General features: G+C 44.7%; 2 protein-coding genes across 4 annotated transcripts in view; one reads left to right on the forward strand and one right to left on the reverse strand.

Moving 5' to 3' along the window:
- The window catches only part of SUMO1 (small ubiquitin like modifier 1), a 115994-nt gene that overhangs the window by 73439 nt on the left and 22359 nt on the right, over positions 1–20196 (forward strand). Inside the window, exon 6 of one of the 2 annotated variants that reach the window (XM_089779807.1) lies at positions 4604–4912. The exons of the other annotated variant lie outside the window; for it this stretch is intronic. Within the exon in view, the coding sequence (XP_089635933.1) occupies positions 4604–4628 (25 nt within the window). The 3' untranslated portion in view covers positions 4629–4912. Of the gene's footprint in view, positions 1–4603; positions 4913–20196 lie in introns of those variants that run through there. 2 annotated transcript variants of the gene reach the window in all.
- Positions 1–20196, reverse strand: part of KIAA2012 (KIAA2012 ortholog) — a 125892-nt gene that overhangs the window by 54303 nt on the left and 51393 nt on the right. For both annotated transcript variants that reach the window (XM_075933852.2, XM_075933853.2), the window contains exon 12: positions 9542–9630. In XM_075933852.2, the coding sequence (XP_075789967.2) occupies positions 9542–9630 (89 nt within the window). The remainder of the gene's footprint in view (positions 1–9541; positions 9631–20196) is intronic.

Genomic DNA, 20196 nt, shown 5'->3' on the forward strand with positions numbered 1-20196 from the left:
TATCACAACATAACATGTGTCACATATTATGAGACTGACCAAGTCTCTGCTGTCCTTGGCCCTGCCCCTTCTGCCTTCACCCCCACCCCTTGTGGGGGCCCCACGAAGGTGTCAGTTCTGCTGACAGAATGTGGTGAGCACCTGTCATCTAAAAACAAGGTCCCATCAAGGTGTATCTAAATTGGGTCTTCAGAGGGTTCTAAATGCCCAATAAAGCCTCTCTGGGCCATGATTGGACCTGGTCAGCTGTTCCAATTAGTTTGTACAAAGGTAACTGTGATCATGGTAGAATAAGATCTATTTCTATGTTGCAAATAATACTTCTAATTAAAAAAAAAAAAGAGTTCGGTCTGTAAGGGTCTTTTTCCTCAGCCCCACATTGCGGTACCTGAGTAGCCACAATCCTTCCACAAGTACAAATCATTTAAAATGTAACCCCAGGCTGTTTCCTTCTATCACAGGGTGAAGTCCAGCAGACTTTGAGGTTTTTAATCAATCTTCGCTCAGGCAAAGCTTCCACTGAAGGCGATGAGGTCACTGAGTAAGGATTTGAGTGGCGCGAGGCCCAAGAGTTGGGCCCAGCAGACTGCGCAAATTAGCTGTCACAAAACTTTCAGCAGCCTTCACATGTGCACGGACCCGCCAGAGAACTGTGCTCTTGTGCCTCTATCTTACATTTTAATTTAAAAAATGATTCCTACGATTGTGGAGCAAACCACAAATATGGGGCAGAGTGTAAATGGAGGCAGGGTCTAATGCCTGGGTCCGCAAAGAGGCTGAAAAGTGAAGTTACCTTGGTGTAGTAACTGTCGTTCTTCGAGATGTGTGTCCCCGTGGGTGCTCCACAATAGGTGCTGGGCTTGCCCCAGTGCTGCAGGACGGAGATGTTCAAAGCCGTAGTCAGTTGAACCGTGCATGTGCGGGAGGGGGTGTCTTGTGGCGTTCGCGCTCCCCCGCGCTGCGCAATCCGGTCTTATCCAGTTCCTTGGACCCGCCTCAGAATCTGCAAGAGAGAGAAACAGACTCCGAAGTGCGGAGGTGGGTGGGTAGTGGAGCACCCACGGGGACACACATCTCGAAGAATGACAGTTACTGCACCAAGGTGAGTAACTTCGCTTTCTTCTTCGAGTGATGTCCCTGTGGGTACTCCGCAATAGGTGACTAAGTATCAGTACCCACCCAAGGAAAGGAGGTGGGATTCGAAGGTCCCTATGTATGTAAGGGAGAAAGCACTGTAGATGCTACGGAAGTATCCGAAAGCCATCTTGTTTTGATAGCGTAGTGCTTGGCAAATGTGAGAGAAAATGACCAGGTGGCGGCCCTACATATATCAGAAAGGGGAACACCTTTTAGGAAAGCAGTGGAAGTTGCTACTGCCCTCGTAGAGTGGGCTCTAAGGCATTGTGGGAGAGGCACATTTCGTATAGCATAGCACTTGGTTATGCAGGAAACAATGACGTTGGAGATTCTCTGGGATGACAAGGGCTCCCCCTTAGAGCGTTCAGCGAGGGAGACTAGTAACCTATCGGTTTTCCTAAACAGTTTAGTATACTCTAAATAAAAGGCTACGGCTCTACACACGTCTAGTGTGTGGAGAGCTGCCTCATGTGGTGAAGCATGAGGCGTCAGATAAAAAGTGGGTAGCACTATTGGCTTGTTGAGGTGACATTCTGAGCAGATCTTAGGAATAAAGGCTGGAAGGTGTCTTAGAATAATACTACCCTTGTTAAAAATGATGTCCAGAGGCAATGCCATCAATGCTGAAATCTCACTTGCTCTGCGTGCTGAAGTGATGGTGATGAGGAAGACCAACTTTGTGGTAAGGGTCTGAAGAGGAATAGTGGCTAGAGGCTCAAAGGATGGCATTGTTAGAGTTGCAGGTATCCAGTTCAGGCTTCACAACGGGGTGGGAGCACACAAAGGAGGGTTTAGGTTTAGTAGGCTCTTGAGAAATCTCCTGGTGAGAGGGTGGGCGAATAGCGAAAACCCTTCTATTGGTTGCTGAAAGGCAGTCGGTGCCACAGGATGGACTCTTAGGGATGCTAAGGCTAGTCTGCCCTGTTGCAGGTGCAACATATAGTCCAGAATTATGCTGACTAGGGTTGATTGAGGGTCCATATGATGTTCAGAGCACCAGGAAGTGAATCGTTGCCATTTGACAAGATAAGTAGACCATGTATTCTGTTTCCTACTGTGTATAAGAACGTCCTTGACACGGTCAGAGCAGAGGGCCTCGGAGGCATTCAGTCAACTAGGTACCATGCTGAGAGATGAAGAGTGTGCAGTTGTGGGTGCAGGACAGAACCTCGCTTCTGGTTTAGGAGGTTCTGGATTAGTGGGAGGTTATATGGCGGGAATCATGCGAGTCGCAAGAGGAATGGGTACCAATGTTGGCATGCCCACTCGGGCGCTCTCAATATTACCGAGGCTCTGTCGAGTTTGATCTTCTGTAGGACTCTGGAGAGAAGAGGAGTAGGTGGAAAAGCATACATGAGGGAACCTCTCCAACTGAGGAGAAAGGTGACCCCCAAGAAGTGGAGGCCGAGGCCCACTCTGGAACAGTAGTAGTAACATTTCCTGTTGGTGGTGGTGGTGAATAGGTCTATTCGACGAGTGCCCCAATGGCAAAAGACCAAGTGGAGGACTTCTCGATCAATCTCCCATTTGTGGTCTATTGCGAAAATCCTGCTGAGGGAATCTGCCATCGTGTTGTTGATGCCAAGTAAATAGGATGCCACAAGGGTAGTGCCGTTGGCAATGCATCATTTCCATAGTCAGGTTGCTTCTGTACACAGCAATTGGGATCGTGCACCACCTTGATGATTTATATAATACATGGCCGCTATGTTGTCTGTGAGAACGCCCACTATGAAAATGTCTGCAGGAGTTGGCAACAGCCCTCTGTTCCAGGAGATTTATATGTAGTAAAGACTCCTGTGGTGACCAATGGCCTTGGATAGAGAATTTGCCCATAAGAGCGCTCCAGCCGATGAGGGAGGCATCTGTGGTAATGTGACAATGAGGCGGCGGTGGATGAAACAGGGTGCCTGACAGTAAGTTGTTGTTTACCGCCCACCAGTGGAGGGAAGACCTGACTGTGGATGGGACGGTCACCAGCTTGTGTATGTTGTGCTTCATAGGATGGTATATTGTGATCAGCCAGTGCCGTAGCGGCCAAAAGTGTAATCTGGGATGGGGGAATGACCTATGTTGTGGAAGCCATGTGACCCATCAGTTTGAGTACTGTGATAATCTGTACCGAGCGCTTGTACAGGAGCTCGTTCAATAGGTCTCCAGTAGGGCAAACCAATCGCCCTGCTCCGAGGCAGGTAGTATGGAAACTAAGGTCTTGAAGCATTGTTTCTGGAGATGTTTGTTTAATTGTTGGAGGTCTAATATCGGTCTCCATCCGCCGGTTCTTTTCTGTAGAAAGTAACGGGAGTAGGTTGCTTGAAATCTGGTAATGGGTAGATATGCCTTTGCTGTAACAGAGTCGAGGCAAGCACCTATAAACTCTAGGTTCTGAGTAGGGAGCAGAGTAGATTTGTCCTCATTGAAGAGGAGACCTAGGAGAAGGACATTTTCGGCCATGATTCGCACCATTTCAGAAGTTTCCGCATACGATCATCCTTTTATAAGACAATCGTCCAGGTAAGGATATATCATGATGCCTCTGCGTCGAAGGTGCGCGGTCACCACTGCGATCGTCTTTGTGAACACTCTGGGTGTTGTTGCAAGGGCGAAGGGCAGAACTCGATACTGAAATTGGTCTGTACCGATCATGAAGTGTAGAAATCTTCTGTGTGTGGGATGAATAATCACGTGAAAATAAGCATTTTTGAGGTTGAGAGCAGCAAACCAGTTGCCTTGCTCCAAGGCAGATAGTATGGAAACTAAGGTCTTGAAGCATTGTTTCTGGAGATGTTTGTTTAATTGTTGGCGGTCTAATATCTGTCTCCATCTGCTGGGTTTTTTTTCTGTACCAGAAAGTAATGGGAGTAGAATCTCCTCCCTTGGAATTGAAGTGGTACATCTTCTATCGCTCCTATATGAAGGAGATGAGTAATTTTGGCACATAGTAAGTCTTCGTGAGAGGGGTCCCTGAAGAGGGATGGGGATGGTGAGGTAGTGGGCGGAAGAGAATGGAATGGGATGACGTATCCGGAACGGATTATCTCTAGAACCCACTTGTTGGAGGTAATGTTGGCCCGCTGGTTGTAAAAGGGCCTCAAACGATGGTGAAACGTGGGTGAAACTTGGAGGGGCTGTGTGCTTGCTCTCGACCAATGTGTCAAACTTGCTGCTTGTTGCCGGGCTGAGTCTGCATGCAGTTGTTTAGGTTCTGGCGTCTCATTGGTCTGTGGCGTTGATGATGACATAGTTGATCGAACTGATGTTGTTGAGGTTGCCAGTGTTGTCTGGAATGGAAATAGTCATAGCGTCTCTGAAAGGGTGTATAACGCTTCCTTCTATACTGTGAGGTATACATTCCCAGTGATCGTAATGTTGTTCTAGAGTTTTTACTAGAGTGCAGAATCAAGTCTGTCTTTTTGCCAAACAATGTATCTTTATCAAATGGTAAATCTTCGACTTTTGATTGCAGTTCCTTAGGGACTCCCATGGACTAAAGGAATGAAGCCCTTCACATGACCACAGATGTAGCGGTGGTGCGGGCTGCCATGTCTGCCACATCCATGGCAATCTGAAGACTTGCTTGAGTGGAAGCATAGCCCTCCTGAGCCATGGACTTAAGCAGAGGCCTTTTGGATTCTACAAGTGCCTCCATCAGGGCTGTCAGCTTGGCGTAGTTATCAAAGTTATGATTTGATAAGTGCGTGAGGTAGTTAGCAATCCTGAGGAGTAAAGTTGAGGAGATGTACACTTTTCTCTCAAATAAATCCAGCTTTTTCGACTTCCTGTCTGTTGCGTTGGTTTTATATTGCGGCACTTTTGCTAACCGATGTGCGGCATCAACCACCAGAGAGTTGGGCTGGGGGTGACTAAATAGAAATTCTGACCCTTTCGGGGGCACAAAATATTTTTTGTCAGCCCATTTGTTAGTAGGGAGGGTAGAGGCAGGAGTTTGCCATAATTTGTTAGCCATCTCCAAGATAGCTTCATCCAGGAGTATAGCCAATTTGGTGCTGTGGGTGGTTTGTAAGTTTTTAAGGAGATGGTGTTCCTTCTCCTTAAATTCCCTGAGTTGTATGTCCTGCAACACTGCCACTCTCTTAAAAAGATCCTGGAATTGTCTCAAATCATCTGGTGGGGACACGTCTCCAGGGATGACCGCTTCATTTGGAGAGGAGGATTGGTCTGTAGGAGACACTTCAGGAGGCTGTGTCTCTGTCGTAGTACGGGGTTCTTCCGCCTGAACAGAAGGAGGAGGGTGGTGCGGAGATGAGCCTTGCTCCGGGAGCAGAGGGGCCGAAAGCAGGGAGTGTCTGGAGGAGGAATAACCTGTCATAGCTCTTGGCAGGGATCTGAGCGAGTAGCGATAATGGCAGCTGTGTGGTGAGTATTCCCTCATAGTGAGGGTAGTCATAGCGGTCCCGGTAAAAGCAGGATGATCATGAGGGGGATGCCTATATTGATGATGCCTGGAGTAATCATGTCGAGAAGATGATCTCTGCGACCAGAGCGATGGAGAGGGGGAGTACGATCTCCTCGCAGGTGGAGATGGAGAGGCAGAGAAATGATGAGAGTCCCCATGGGTATAACTAGGAGGCATCAGAATTGGAGATGGGAGTCTATCAGGAGAGGTATATCTCCTAGAAAGCCAGGATGATCTCCTATTTGATCGTGGAGGTGGAGAAGGTGAGGGAGCCGGTGAAAATGCAAGAGGAGGCGAAGCTGGGGACGGACTGTGAACGTGGTGGGTCTTTGCACGTGCTTTGGTCGGTGCCGCTCATTCCAGTGCTGAGGATGACGCCATGGGCTCTCTGGGTGCTGTCTGCTCTGGCACCGAGGACGGTGCTGATTGCTGAAGTGCTGAGGCCGGCTCATAGAGACTCCACGCTGATGTTGGTTCCTATCGACTCCTTGGCAAGATCGGTGCATCCCTGAGCCGTGCCAAGGCCGGTGCTGAGCAGCCATGAGTTGGTGCCGGTGGTTCCCAGTTCCGTGACTTAGTTGGTGACATACGGTCTAGCGCCAGGATCAGCGCCGTTTGCTCCCGTGCTGAGGTTGGTAACTCCTCTGGTGCCAAGCCCGAGTCAGAGGAAATAGACGCGATCCGTACTGGTGCCGACTGCACCTGCAGTTCCGTCGCCAGAGGCGGTGCTGATGACTTCAGTGCCACCGCTGCTGGTTCTGCCATTGAAGAAATCACGGTCATGTTGTGGGAGGTGCCAGGCAGATTTTTAGATGCCTTAGAAACTGAACGGGCACTTATAGACGAAGTGCCCGACTTAGACCCTGAGCTAGTTCTGCCAGGGGGAGTTAAAGGCAGCGATCTAGTGGGGTAGGGCCTGGGCTTCTTGGGAGTCGACCTAGTTGGAGAGGAGGTGCTCTGTTTCTGAGGTTGCTGGATGGGCCCAGGTGGAGAGGATGAACCAGCAGGCTGGAATGCCTTATCAAAAAGAATCATGTGGAGCCTCATTTCATGATCACGGCGGACCCTAGCTGTGAGTTTAGAACAATGTATGTTTAGAACAATGTATTCTGTTGAGCCTGACTTTTGCTGAGGCAGTAGATACATGCTGCGTGGCCATCAGAGTCAGGCATGGCATCGCGGCACAGGGAGCACTTTTTATACCCAGGGGAACCCGGCATATTTAATATCTATGTTGTTCTTCCTTTTCCCTTTTCTCTTTTTTTTTTTTTTTTTTTTTTAAAGTATAGAGGAATGGCAAACTATATACATGAACCAATGGCAGTAACACGGGAGAGGGAAGGAGAATGGAAACTTAGCGGTACACACTAACCAAGAAGAAAATTTTTTTTTTCTACTGGAACGTGAACATGTCTAAGTAATAACTAGAAGAAATAAACTGAAGAAAATATAACTGGTTTTATCTCACAAAGTGTTAAGGAGGAGGAGAGAAGATTCGCTCCGTCTGCAGCCTAAGGCAGTTGAGAGGAACTGGATAAGACCAGAGTGTGCAGCACGGGAGAGTGCGAACGCCGCGAAACGCCCCCTCCTGCGTATGTGCGGTCTGACTGACTACGGCCTTGAACATCTCCGTCCTGCGGCGCCAGGGCAAGCCCAGCACCTATTGTGGAGCACCCACGGAGACATCACTCGAAGAAGAACAATAGATCCACACGATGTGAACTGCTCTCTTCATCTCCCGTTGATGTGTTCCATGCTTTCTGATAGTGCATGGGCCAGAATACAGACTTTGAGGAGTCCGTACTCCCCCAGCAGTCTCCTGCTGACGTCACTGGCTTGCAGAGATGCTGCACCTATGCCGATGGGAGAAGCCGTCAGTGTCGGTGGCATCCTCGCTGAAGTGCTTTAGCAGCACAACTGCTCTGATGGACCTATCCTGAAGTCTGGCTGTGCCCAATGACAGAACTCAATATTGCCCTCACTAGGTGTTCAAAAATCACGTTAGCTCCCCCCTTCCCCAAAAGGCTTAAAAGTAACTATGCTGTAAAAACATTGGGCTCTTCCTATTTACCTTCTGATTTCTGAGCCTTTGGGTCTCAACTATGTCATGCTTTCAAGCTTTTCTTTGCACCCATGAGGGCTAGAAATCAATTTCTTAAAAAAAAAAAAAAAAAAAAACAGTGCTGAGATTCTCATGTTGTAACCAGATGATTCCAGGATCTGGGCCTTTAATATGAGATCCGGGATAAAATCATGAGATTAAAACACTGCTCCTGAATTTCTCCTGTTTGCCCCCATTTTCTGCAGGGCAAAGCTCCCTGGGGATGTTCTCTTGTAGTTGCTTATTTAAGCAGAGCCAAATCCCTGAAGCAGACCTTTATATCAGGACTGACAGGGCCCTGCGACTTAGTAAAATGCATTTCAAAATAACAGCCCTCTCTTCTCTTGGTCTTCATGGCACTGGATGCGTAGGGCAGACTGTCATTCACTTCCTGGTATCAAGAGTGTAACTTGTGTTACACCCTAGTGACTATTACGGCTGATTGACAGAGTCTCATTCCGTTCACCTTGATTCTAAGGAAGGGGATCCTCATGGAAGGGGCAGCGTTTCTGACTGTAGTGCCAGGCCTCTGGGCAAGGCGTGCGGGGTGATTCTGCACTTAGTGGGGAAAGGGTGTGGGTTCCAAGCACCATCGACATGTCTACAAACCTGCCACCCCTGTCCTTTGGTTTACTATGCAGTCAGGAAGAGGACAAATGAGAAGCTACAGGGAAGTAGTTGTAGGCAAATGACCTATCTGCTAGTCCACTCAAGAACCCCCACCCCTTCCTTACCTTCAGGCCATCTCTTATCCTGCCTTCCTAGTATGGGAGGCAGTTCCATCCCTGGGGCAACCTGTGTTGGCTGTCTGGCTGCTGCCTGAGTGGGGGACCTTGAAGCCACCACTCTATGCTCTAGATACTGATGCCCTATCCCCAAGTTTACTGGAGATCCCACTCCATCTCCCTACCTTCAGCAGGTCCCATATCCTGCCTTCCTAATGCGTGAGCCACCTTCAGAGGCTAGGTGAAAAAAACCTCCTTTTTAAATATGACTACCAGTAGCGTCCCACCTTTGCATTGTAGTTCAGAGGACTGATGGATTAGAAAGTCTACAGTAAAACTGAGGTAGCCCAGTTGACTTACAAAGCTTGGAATGTTAACAAAACACAACAAAACCCCTCTTCTGTTGAAAGTGTGGGAGGAAGAGATAAGTAAACGCCAAATGAGGCTGGGAAATATATTGTAACTGGAGCACACTGCATCTCTCTTTGGGCCTCTGCCATCCACGCAGTAAATTAAAGGTTGGTCTCTGTTTCAGCCTTGCCTAAAGCAGAGACCCCCTCAGTCTTGATGTTTTCACTTAAACAATATCATCGATTTCTATCTGGGATATAAGAGTTTAACCGGAGAACTGGTTAACCGATGAGCTGATGCTTATTAGTTATCGGCACTGGTTAAACCCAGGCAGCCATGGCCACCCCAACAGCCCTGTGGGACCAGGAAAAATGGCAGCCCCCCAGGAGTTGCAGTTAATTATGTAAGTGATAGAAATGTCATCAGTTACACAGTTAATTTTTTTTTACTTTTTTACATCCCTAATTTCTATTCCTCTATTTTCAGATGACCTTCCTTCCTTAGGTTACATAAGACTGGGTTGCTCTTCCATATTATGTCACTGTTTCATCTAGTCCTGCCTCGAGTGAGAGCCAGTATGAGATTTTTCAGAAGAAGGTGAACTCCTGGACAGATTCTAGGTATACTTAAGCTGATTAACTATTCAAACTGTGGAGAAAAACACCAAAGTATGCTAGAAAGAAACATATATCATTCTTTCCTCACATGATGCAAAGCAAACTTATACCAGGCCTTTCCATAACTATTTGATGTGCACCACTTCCATCTTGCCTTTCTATTGCGGTTCCAAAATAGTATCATAGATCTCACCTTGTCATTCAGCTCTTGACACAAAGGGAAGGTTTCATGTGGATGTATATGAAGGCTGGTTCCTGTTTCAAGGGATAATCCACAATCTCCTGCAATGAAATTGAGAAAATCTGGATCACATATCAGAATCATTTAGATTCAGAATGTATATTTTATAGAGTGATTTTAATGCTTTTCTAAAACATGCTAGTCTAACAGCCCCTGAGCCCAGGAGACTGAAGTTATCTCTCTTCAGTGCAAGCTTTCCCACAAGAGTGAGACCCTGCAAATCTCTCTATCTGAACCCTTTTGTGGTAGGAGGATGCTACAGGCTCTGTGCACATCTAGTCCTGGGTTTCACTTGTGTAAGTGAAGGTGCTGTAAGGTGCCAATTGTGTTGGTAGAGTCGATGCAAAATGCCTGAATACTTGAGTACTGGCTAATTTAGCATTGGTGGATATAGAACAGCACAGCAAGGGTTTACTCTGTTTAAGGTCTCCCATGTGTTTGAGCAGCATGGTGAGGGAGGCTTTTCGATGTTTGCATGTCAGTGTTGGGAGCCAGAACCAGTTATGTTTTCCAACACGTATTACTTTGCACTTATCAACATGTGATTTTTCATCTGCCATTTTGTTGCCTAGTTACCCAGTTCTGTGAGATCCTTTTGTAACTTTTCAGTCAGTTTTGGACTTAAGTAATTTTGTGTCATCTGCAAACTTTCCACCTCATTGTTTATCCCTCTTTTCAGATAATTTATGAATTGGCATAACAGCATTTGTCTGAGTACAGATCGTTGGGGAACCCCATGACTTACCACTTTCCACTGTGAAAACTGATGACTTAATCCTACCCTCTTCTATCTTTTAACCAATTACTGTACCATGAGACGACCGTCCCTTTTATCTCATGATTGCTTTCTTTGCTTAAGAGCCTTTGGTGTGGGTGTTGTCAAAGGCTTTCTGAAAGTCCAAGTCCTTTGCATCAACTCTTTTCCACATATTTGTTGATGCTCTCAAAGAATTTTAGTAGATTGTTGAGGTGTGATTTAACTTTACAAAAGCTTGAGTTGACTCTTCTCTTAAAATATCATGTTCTCTATGGCTCTGATAATTCTGTCGTTCACTCTAGGTTCATCCAGTTTGCCTGGTGCTGAAGTTAGTCTTACTGGCCTGTAATTGCAAAGATTGTCTCTGGAGCCTTTTTAAAATTAATTGGCATTACGGATGACTATAGAATAGCTTCTTCAGACCCGAAGTAGAGCTCTGTGTAAGCTAGCAACCTTGTTTCTTTCACCAACAGAAGTTGGTCCAATACAAGATAGTAATTCATAGCCTCTCTGATATCCTCAGACTAATATAGTTAAGCCAAGACTGCAAACAAGCTGAATGCAAAGACAGACATTCAAGAAATGAGGGAGAATATTACTTAAACTGTGAGCACTTGAGGAGGAAATTGTCATTTTATACTGTTTGTAAGCACTTTAGCACCGCGGGGTTCTGGTCTGGGGCTACGGATTGTAGATGACCTAGATTGTGCTTGGTCCTGCCATGAGGGCAGGGCACTGGACTTAATGATCCCTCAAAGTATCTTCCAGTTTTAGTGTTCTATGATTCTGTGAATCTATGTGTTGGTAATTCAAAATAAGAATAATTATTCCCCTAAAAGTACTGAGGAATGGCTAATCGCTTTCCGTAGACCTTTGAGTACTCTCTTTAGTGTAGCTGTTAATTTTCAGATACAGAAATGAAGAGGACAGAGACTGCTTATGATATTACACTCATGGGCCTCTAAATACAAACAGACCAGATGGTGCAAGAACATTAAAATGATAGATGCTGGAGTCTAAGTGTGGTGTACAGCATATTAGTGATAACTAGATGCAATGTGTTGTAGGCAGCTTGGTAACTGTTATATTTGAACAATGTAAGTATGTACAGATTGAAAATATACATTGGCTGGTAAGCCTAGCGGTGGAAAGAGATGCTGACTTGTGTCTATTGTAGCACCTCCATTATATCTTGGTGGCAGCTAGAGCTGAGTGGGAAATGTTTTTCCAGCCCTGTGAGAGTTTTGGAGATTCCAACCTTTTCCCTGATCCTAAATCACGATGAAGAGTCTATCTTGAATTTTCACAAACCAATAAACTGAAAAAAATCTCGATCAGATCAGTGAACACATTTAGTATGGATGTCTACTTTATAAAGTTCTTACATAGTGATTGTTATCAGTAAAGCTCAAAGTGTTTTGCAAAGGATAAGTCTCATGGGGAGCTTAGCTTTCAGAGCCGGGAAGCAACTTACTTGAGGTCATCCAGTAGATTAGTGGCAGAGCCATATATAGAACCCAGTTTTCCCAAGTCCTACTCCAGGGCTCTAGCCACTAGGCCATGCTGTTCAAACCAAAACAGCTTACAATTCTAATTTGAGATGAATGGGTCAACAATTTCAGAACTTTTTTTTTCTGAAAAACCATTCAAATCAGGGGGACTGATTGATTGATTGACACTGACCCTTTTTCTTCTGGCTTTCAGACAACCTCCTAACCTTGTCAAGTTCTTGATCAGCAGAAGCAATATCCCCATAGATCAGAACCCACCAATTCAAAGTGATAGGACCCTGCCAGAACAACAGTTGCAAAACATAACCTCCACTGATGCAATAATCACCCCCAAAACACACCCTTCAAGATGCATGGGTCTCACAAGTACTTATCTTCATGAGACGAACCTCACCTAGCGCATCAAATGCCCCAATAACAACATGAATGAAAGTAGACAATCACTGAGGCTATGTCTACTGAGGCTATGTCTACACCACAAAGAGAAGTTGGAAAAAGATAGGCAAGTTGCAGTCTTTTTCCCCTTTTCTTACAAAAGAGGCTTTTCCGACATTTGGTTCGTCTTCACGGGGCCAAATGTCAGAAAAAAACCCTCTTTCAGAACATCCCTTCTTCCTCATAGAATGAGGCTTACAGGGATGCTGAAAAAACGCATCTGCTTTTCCAAAATATTTTTAAGAAAAGCAGACACATTCATTGCTCCCAGCAGAGCTTTTCCGGGATACTTCTGGTATCCTGGAAAAGCTCTGCAGTGTAGACATAGCCTGAGCTCGAGTGAACTCAAGCAAGAAAATCTTAAGACAAAACCAGCATATCACACATGGGTGAACCCCTTTCAGAAAGGGATCACTCTGTAGCTGATCTTTCAATACTTGTCCTCAAGGGAAAACTGCAAAATAACTTCAAAAGATGAACCTTGGAACTTAAATTCATAACTTTGCTAGACACCAAAAGTCCTGGGCTTAAGTGACACAGGTTTTATGGCTCATTACTACAATTTGTAACACGCCCCGCTGACTACTTCAAACTCTTCGTGCACAACAATCTATCTCTCAGTTGCTCACTTCATTTCAAGTGACCACGTCCAACATGGTACCCCGTCTGTTTAACAATCTGTCCTGGCTTGTATTTAGCTCAGAACTCTGCTTCTTTCCGCAGAGTTGAAGAAGAGCTCTATAGCTCAAAAGCTTATACCTTCCACCAACAAAAGTTAATCCAATAAAAGATTTTCACTCATCTACCTTGTTTCCCTCATACGGTTTCAATTTTGATAAAATTGGTATTTTCTGACAAAACGTTTTGTTGGAAAATTCCCAACTAGCTCGAGTTACTGCCCTGTCTAGTGCATGTTAGTCCTTTTAACAAAACAGTACATATGGGTCAGAGTGAGTGTCACTTACCTTTGTACCAGCTGTAACATTTGTTAACTAACCTTAGAACATAGCCAGTGAGTTATGGAGAAGTGAAATCCTGTCTCTGTAGCATCAATGGTTATTTTTCCACTGACTTTAATGAGGCCAGAATTTCAACTTGAGCAAAGTGTCCAAGATTAGAGGAATTTGCGTCAAGGTGCACTATCTGGGCATAGAACCTTATATTCATAAATGATTTGGAGAAAGTGATAAACAGTGAGGTGGCAAAATAAGCAGATGACACACAACTGCTCAAGACAGTTAAGACCAAAGCAGACTGAGAAGAGCTTCAAAAGGATCTCACAAAATTAGGTGACTGAGCAGCAAAATGGCAGATGAAATTCAATGTTGATAAATACAAAATAATGCATATTGGAAAACATAAAACCAACTATTCCTATAAAATGTTGGGGACTATTGCCACTCGAGAGAGATCTTGAAGTCATTGAGAGTAGTTATCTGAAAGCATCCATTCAGTGCGCAGCAGCAGTCAAAAAAAGCAAAACAGAATGTTGGGAATCATTAAGAAAGGGATAGAGAACAAGACAGAGAACATCTTATTGCCTCTATAAAAAACCATGGTACACCCACATCTTGAATACCGCATACAGATGTGGTCACCTAATCTCAAAAAAGATATATTGTCATTGGAAAAGGTTCAGAAAATGGTAACAAAAATGATGAGGGGTTTGGAACAGGTCCCATATGAAAAAAGGTTACAAAGACTTGGACTTTTCATCTTAGAAAAGAGGAGACTAAGAGGGGATATTATAGAGGTCTATAAAATCATGTCTGATATAGAGAAAGTGAATAAATAAAAGTTATTTACTCCTTACCAGAGCACAAGAACTAGGAGTCACCAAATGAAATTAATAGGTAGCAGGTTTAAAATAAACAAAAGGAAGTACTTCTTCACACAATGCATAGTCAACTTGTGGAACTCCTTGTCAGAGGATGTTGTGAAAGCCAAGACTATAACAGAGTTCAAAAAAGAGCTAGATAAATTCATGGAGGATAGGTACATCAATGGCTATTGGCCAGGATGAGCAGGGATGACATCCCTAATATCTGTTTGTCAGAAGCTGGGAATGGGATCACTTGATTATTTGTTCTGTTTAGTCTCTTTGGGGCACCTGGCTTTTGCTGCTGTATGAAGACAGAATACTCAACTAGATGGACCTTTGGTCTGTCCCAGCATGGCCGTTCTTAAGATCTGAGGTTTTTCAACTGTATCTGGTTGCACTCCCAATAGTAACTTGGAATGAAGGCTAGTGGTAAATAATTGCTGGAGAGGGAAACCATGCTTCTTAAATCTTATCTTGATTAATAAATTACCACAAACTTTCTCCCTGAAAATAATCACCCTTGTTGCACAAAGTCAAAAAATAAACTGTCTGATGAGAAAATAAATGTTTAAATATTGACCTTGTCCTTTTAATCTGATTTGAGGATTATAGTGTTTAACTAACTTGTATATTTTGAATGGAAATGTGTGGTCCTCGAAGTATGGATAATGGTGACCCTGTTAAATGGAGAGGAAGAAAATCTGAATAAACATATTAAATCAGGATTCTGGAAACAAACAGCGTGGAAAGAATACTTAGTGTTAATTGTTGACCATAGAATTCAAGGGTAGATGCTCAGGAGAATGAGAAATGAGAACACACATTAATTATTGAGAATGGAGCTTGAAGACACATATTCTGGACTAAAAAGAGATAAATAGCATAATAAATGTTAATGTTCTCTCACAGAATGGAGAGAGAGACAGAGAGATCCTTCTACGAAAAAGAGATAATGAAATGGGAAATTTGTACATATGCCAATTTTATTGTGAGTCTTGCAATATTAGGTGGGTTTCTTAGCCATCTATCTCATGGTGAATCTTCCTCTTTTTCATATTTAAAAAAGAATTTTAAAAGCTACCCTACATGTATTTATTTTTTTATATTACAGGCAGTCCCCGAGTTACGCGGATCCCCCTGGCTCTTCAGTGCCCTTCCATGTTACATGCTTCCTCTACGCCATGGGAAGCAAGGCAGGCACGGAGCTCAGTCCCTACAGTCACTACTGTAACAGGCACCCAATAAGTGCCATGCCCCCCCCACCCTCAGTCCACTGGTTTTTATTTATTTTTCACCTTTTTTAAAATTTGGGAATAAACACCAAAAATTCCTATGAAATAATAATAATTAATAAAAAACCCTTGAAAACAAAGGTTTTACAATTAAAAGTTAGCAATATTGTAGTTAAAGAGGGTACGTCTACCACCACGGTCTACTTCCAGTATCCCAAAATAGCTACCTTGCGTCTTAACAAGCTGCCCATTATTTCAGAATATTTTTTGAAATAATGGGCATGCTATTTCGGCAGCCCTGTAGCCCTTGTTCCACAAAGGTTAAGGAAAGTCTCGAAATCGTGTGTTATTTCAAAATTTGGTACTGTGTAGACGTGCCAAATTTTAAAATAAGCTATTTCGAAATAGAATCGAAATAAGATATGCAATTCACATAGCGCAAATTGCATATCTTATTTCGAGTTTAGGAGGCTGTGTAGACACACCCAAACAATGTATGTAGCAATGCTTCCAGTTAGTGTCTTTTTATGCAGTGTCAGGCAACCTAGTTTTCACTTGCTTATAACTTTGCCAACCTTAAATTGTTTGGGATTAAATTTTCCACCCTGGGTCTCTGCCTCAGGCTGAGTGTATGGTTCTGTTTGTTTTAATTTTTTTGAAAGTTTCAGCCGTCTCCAAGAATGAGGTTAGGGAAAAATATATCCTTTGCCCAAGTTAAAAATAAAATATAAAAAAATCTTAGATCAAGTGAGTCAGGAAGCTCTAACATCTACATGCTTAAGAGCAGGGTCTTGGAATTTGGCAGGAGGAATGCTTTTGTGTCCGAGATGTGCCTCTTGCTATACCTGTGAAATTTGCCCCCACATTAAGCTAAGTTATAAGCTTTTAAAAATAATCTCCATTTGCACGGTCCAAATAGTTCTGTGTGTGTGTGTGTGTGTGTGTGTGTGTGTGTGTGTGTGTGTGTATAAATATGTAATAAACATAAATGCCTTTTTCTGCTGTTTTGAATATATGACTTTCCCTGTTCTCTCTCAGAGGAGTAGCTATGTTAGTTTGTAACTTGAAAAAAACGAGTAGTTCTCTAGCACCTTCGGGCATGTCTACACTAGGAAATTATTTTGAAATGAATTATAACCTCCAAAATAACTATTTCAAAATAATCTTATTCCCCAAGGAAAGCAGGAGTTATTTCAAAATAATGGGTGTGGTAGTATGGACGCTCTGCTTTTTATCATATATATCAGGGGTTCCCAAACTTTTTGACACGGGGACCAGTAAATCCATTCACGAACTTTGGGAGGACTGGTAACGTTCATTTGCATATTTCCGTATTCATTAATCAAATGATGAATATTCAAATGAGTTGTTTCTGGTCCTCCCAAACCCCCAGTGCCAGCTTTAGCAAAGCTTTTGATATGGTCACCCACAATATTCTTGCCAGCAAGTTAAGGAATATGGATTGGATAAATGGACTGTAAGACAGACAGAAAGTTGGTTAGACCAGGGTTTCCCAAACTTTTTACATTAGTTGGAATCCTTTTTTTTCAATTCTGCTTTTTGCAGCCCAAAAATATAAACACGTAAAAAACAAACTGAGAAAATACCAGATGTATAACATGTCTGGCATTTTCTCATTAGGTAAGTTTTATTATTACTAGATGTATCAGTTTGTAGTTTCGAACTGCCTGGCTGGTAAATGTGCTCAGGCTGCATGAGCGTGTCTACCAGCCAGATAGTTTGCAACTACTCAAGGGGGTGTGTGTGTGTGTCCCCGGGCCGGACTAACTCGTGCTTTGTGGGGAGGAGAGGGTCAGGGGGACAGCGCCCTGAGATCTACATATGGCCAGATCAGTCCCACTCCCCGCAGGCTGATTCATTCCTCCCACTTGTTCCCCCCGCTGTGCCTCTGGCCAGCCCTACTTCCCCCAACCCCCTCCCAGGCAGCCAGTTCTCCCCTGCTTCTCCTCCCAATCTCCCTTGGCTAGCCCCACAGCCCACATCCAGCCCTCCTTCCGGCGGCCGCTTCTCCCCCCTACCCTCCCTGCACATCTTCTCTGGCCAACTCCCTGCCCCCAACCTTGCGCCCCCTGGCATCCCTGCTTCCACCAGTCCCCCCAATCTCCCCAGCCCGCCCCGATTCCCCAGTTCAGTGCTGCTTCTGGTGGCTGGCTCTTCCCTCCTCCTAGCCCTCCCCCCCACACACCTCCCCTAGCTAGGACTCTGCCAGGAGCCAGAACATCCGGCTGCAGTCTCCACCCAGGCCAGTAGAGGGCTTGGGGGACCCAGCACCACACGGGCACTCTGGGAGCGCAGAACACCCCGGCAACCACTCTGAGGCCCGGTAGTTTTTTCCTGCGGCCCAGTACCAGGCTGCAGCCCATAGTTTGGGAAACGCTGGCCTAGTGAGATTGCGGAATCTCCATCACTGGAGATATTTAAGACCAGGTTAGACAGACACCTAGCTAGGGCAACTCAACTTTGGAAACCCCAGGGACCACACTGATACTTACAGAACATGCTGAGGGCCTCAACTTAAGTGTGGTTGCATATGCAAGCAAATATATACAAATAGCTTCTCTCACATGAATACAAAGATTAAGGCAAGACTACACAACACACAGGCCCCATTTAAGTCAGTTCTGCTGATATTAATAAAATGCAATATTTACCCGATTTCTACCCATGTGACAGCACTTTTCATGAGCAATGACAGTCCAAGAATTTAACTACTAAAACACATCAACAGAAGATCATTAAACTGACTACTTTTTAGTTTTGGCTCCCACTCGCCGGCCACCTGTTGATTCCCACATAAACCCAAACTACACCATGGGGTGCAAACAAACTGGCCATGGGCAGCATACCAAGTTATTAATAAATATTTTATAAACCTCTATCTTTTCTCTCTGCTGCCATGTCTCCTCTCCTTGCTCCATCATCTCCCCTGGTGCCTGCTGCCCCCCAATTCCTCACCCTCCTCTGCTGTCCTGACTCCTGCCCTTCTCACTGCCCTCAGCCCTCCTGCGACCTGCCCCCCTCCACCAGCCCTTCTTTCCCCCCGTGCCCATTCCTCCAGTAGCCCCACTCTGATCATGTGAGCTACCCCTCCTCATCCCCTCTTCTAACACCTCCCTCTACAAACCTGCCCTGCCTCTCTCCTCTGATGCTGGTCCCTCCCCTGCAGGTGTCTGCCCTTCTGCTTCACCCCAGAATCCCCTGGTACCTGCACGTTCCCTTAGCCCTGCACCCTCCTGGTGCCTCCCCCTTCCTTACTGCCCCTGCCCTGTTTGCCCTCTTTTTCCTTGATACCCTCACCACTCTCTGCCCCATTCCCCTCCTGCCCCTCTGGGCCCTCACACATGCCTTGCTCCATCCTGGCCTTTCTCATGCCCACCCCTTCTTTCAAGCCTTCTCCTAGCACCTCCTTCTCCAGCCCCCAACGCCCTTCCCCTCTCTGCTCCTCTCCCAGCATCACCCTGTCCCCCCTCCCACCCTTTCCATTGTCTGCACTTGGCCCCCTGGCATTTGTCTCTCTCCTGCACCCTGTCCCTTCGTGCCTTTCCCTCCCCCACCCAAGCCCCTTCTCCTGTTTAAAAAATAAACAGTAAACCACTCCAGGGTATGCATGAGTAGGCCGCCTAAGAAAGGATCTATGTCTTGTGCCTCATCGGGCATTCCAGGCTGGGCTTGGCCCCATGCCCACTGAAGTCCTTCCATGGGGATCAAATCCTAACAGCCAAATGATGCACATTTTATTGTGACTTATTACTATGATTTAAAGAATGGAATGCAAAACTTTTGGTTGCTAGGTCCTAGGATATCCAACTTTGCATATGACAGGATATCTGACCCAGATCATTTCACAGCCTCGTTTGGAAGCCTCCACTATTGTCCTGTAGTATAAGGGATCATTGGCTATAAAATGAATTTGCAAAGCCTGGATATTATCAAAGAAATAACAGATACTCCAACAACCACCATTCCGAAGCCTGGTTTAAAAGCCAGTGCAGATGGGGGTCTTAGAGGCAAGTTAACTAACAAGTTACATTTTTTTTAATGCTCTTTAAAAAAATGTGTCATGGTTAATAGTTTGCACCCATAGTTAACACAATTATAAAACGTATCACATAGCACATGGCCTTCTTCAAGAAGATACTCTCTAGCATTATTTGGGGGTAGAACAGTTCTTACAATTAAAAAAAAAAAAAACCAAAAGGCCTGTCCCTAATGAACAGGGAAACCTGGAAAAAAGGCTGTTTGCCTGCTGAGTTCTGGAGAAGTGCGTGGCATTCATTTTGTACATAGCTATTTCTAGCAAGATTAAAATTACAGTTTATAAAAGGCCCTATCCATGCTACAAAAATGATCAAATTCAAACATGGTTCTGAAACAGGCTAAAACTGAGCTAGGCTAAAACTCTATTCTCTAACACCATTATAAAACCCTGTTTTTTTCATCCCACACTGCCACAAGGAAGACTGATGTACAAACATTTTCCCAGTTGTGTTGATCACTTCTATTGCATAGGCATGATAAGGTAGGTTAAAAATAGTCTTTAGCCTTTGTTCTGAACTTCCTTGCTCTATTGTGTTTAAATGGGATCCTTGATATATTCAGAAAAATCTCTGGGTTAATTTGGATTAAGGTAAATTTTGTATCTGATAAAGAGCACACAGAGGGTATGTCTACACTACAAAGTTAATTCGAACTAACAGACATTAGTTCGAATTAACTTTGATAGGCGCTACACATGCAAAACGTTAGTTCGAACTTAATTCGAACTAGCGGTGCGCTTAATTCGAACTAGGTAAACCTCATTCTACGAGGACTAACGCCTAGTTCGAATT

The sequence above is a fragment of the Pelodiscus sinensis genome, chromosome 7 (genome assembly GCF_052426305.1).
Source record: "Pelodiscus sinensis isolate ZL-2025 chromosome 7, ASM5242630v1, whole genome shotgun sequence".
In the NCBI taxonomy this organism is placed as follows: Eukaryota; Metazoa; Chordata; order Testudines; family Trionychidae; genus Pelodiscus; species Pelodiscus sinensis.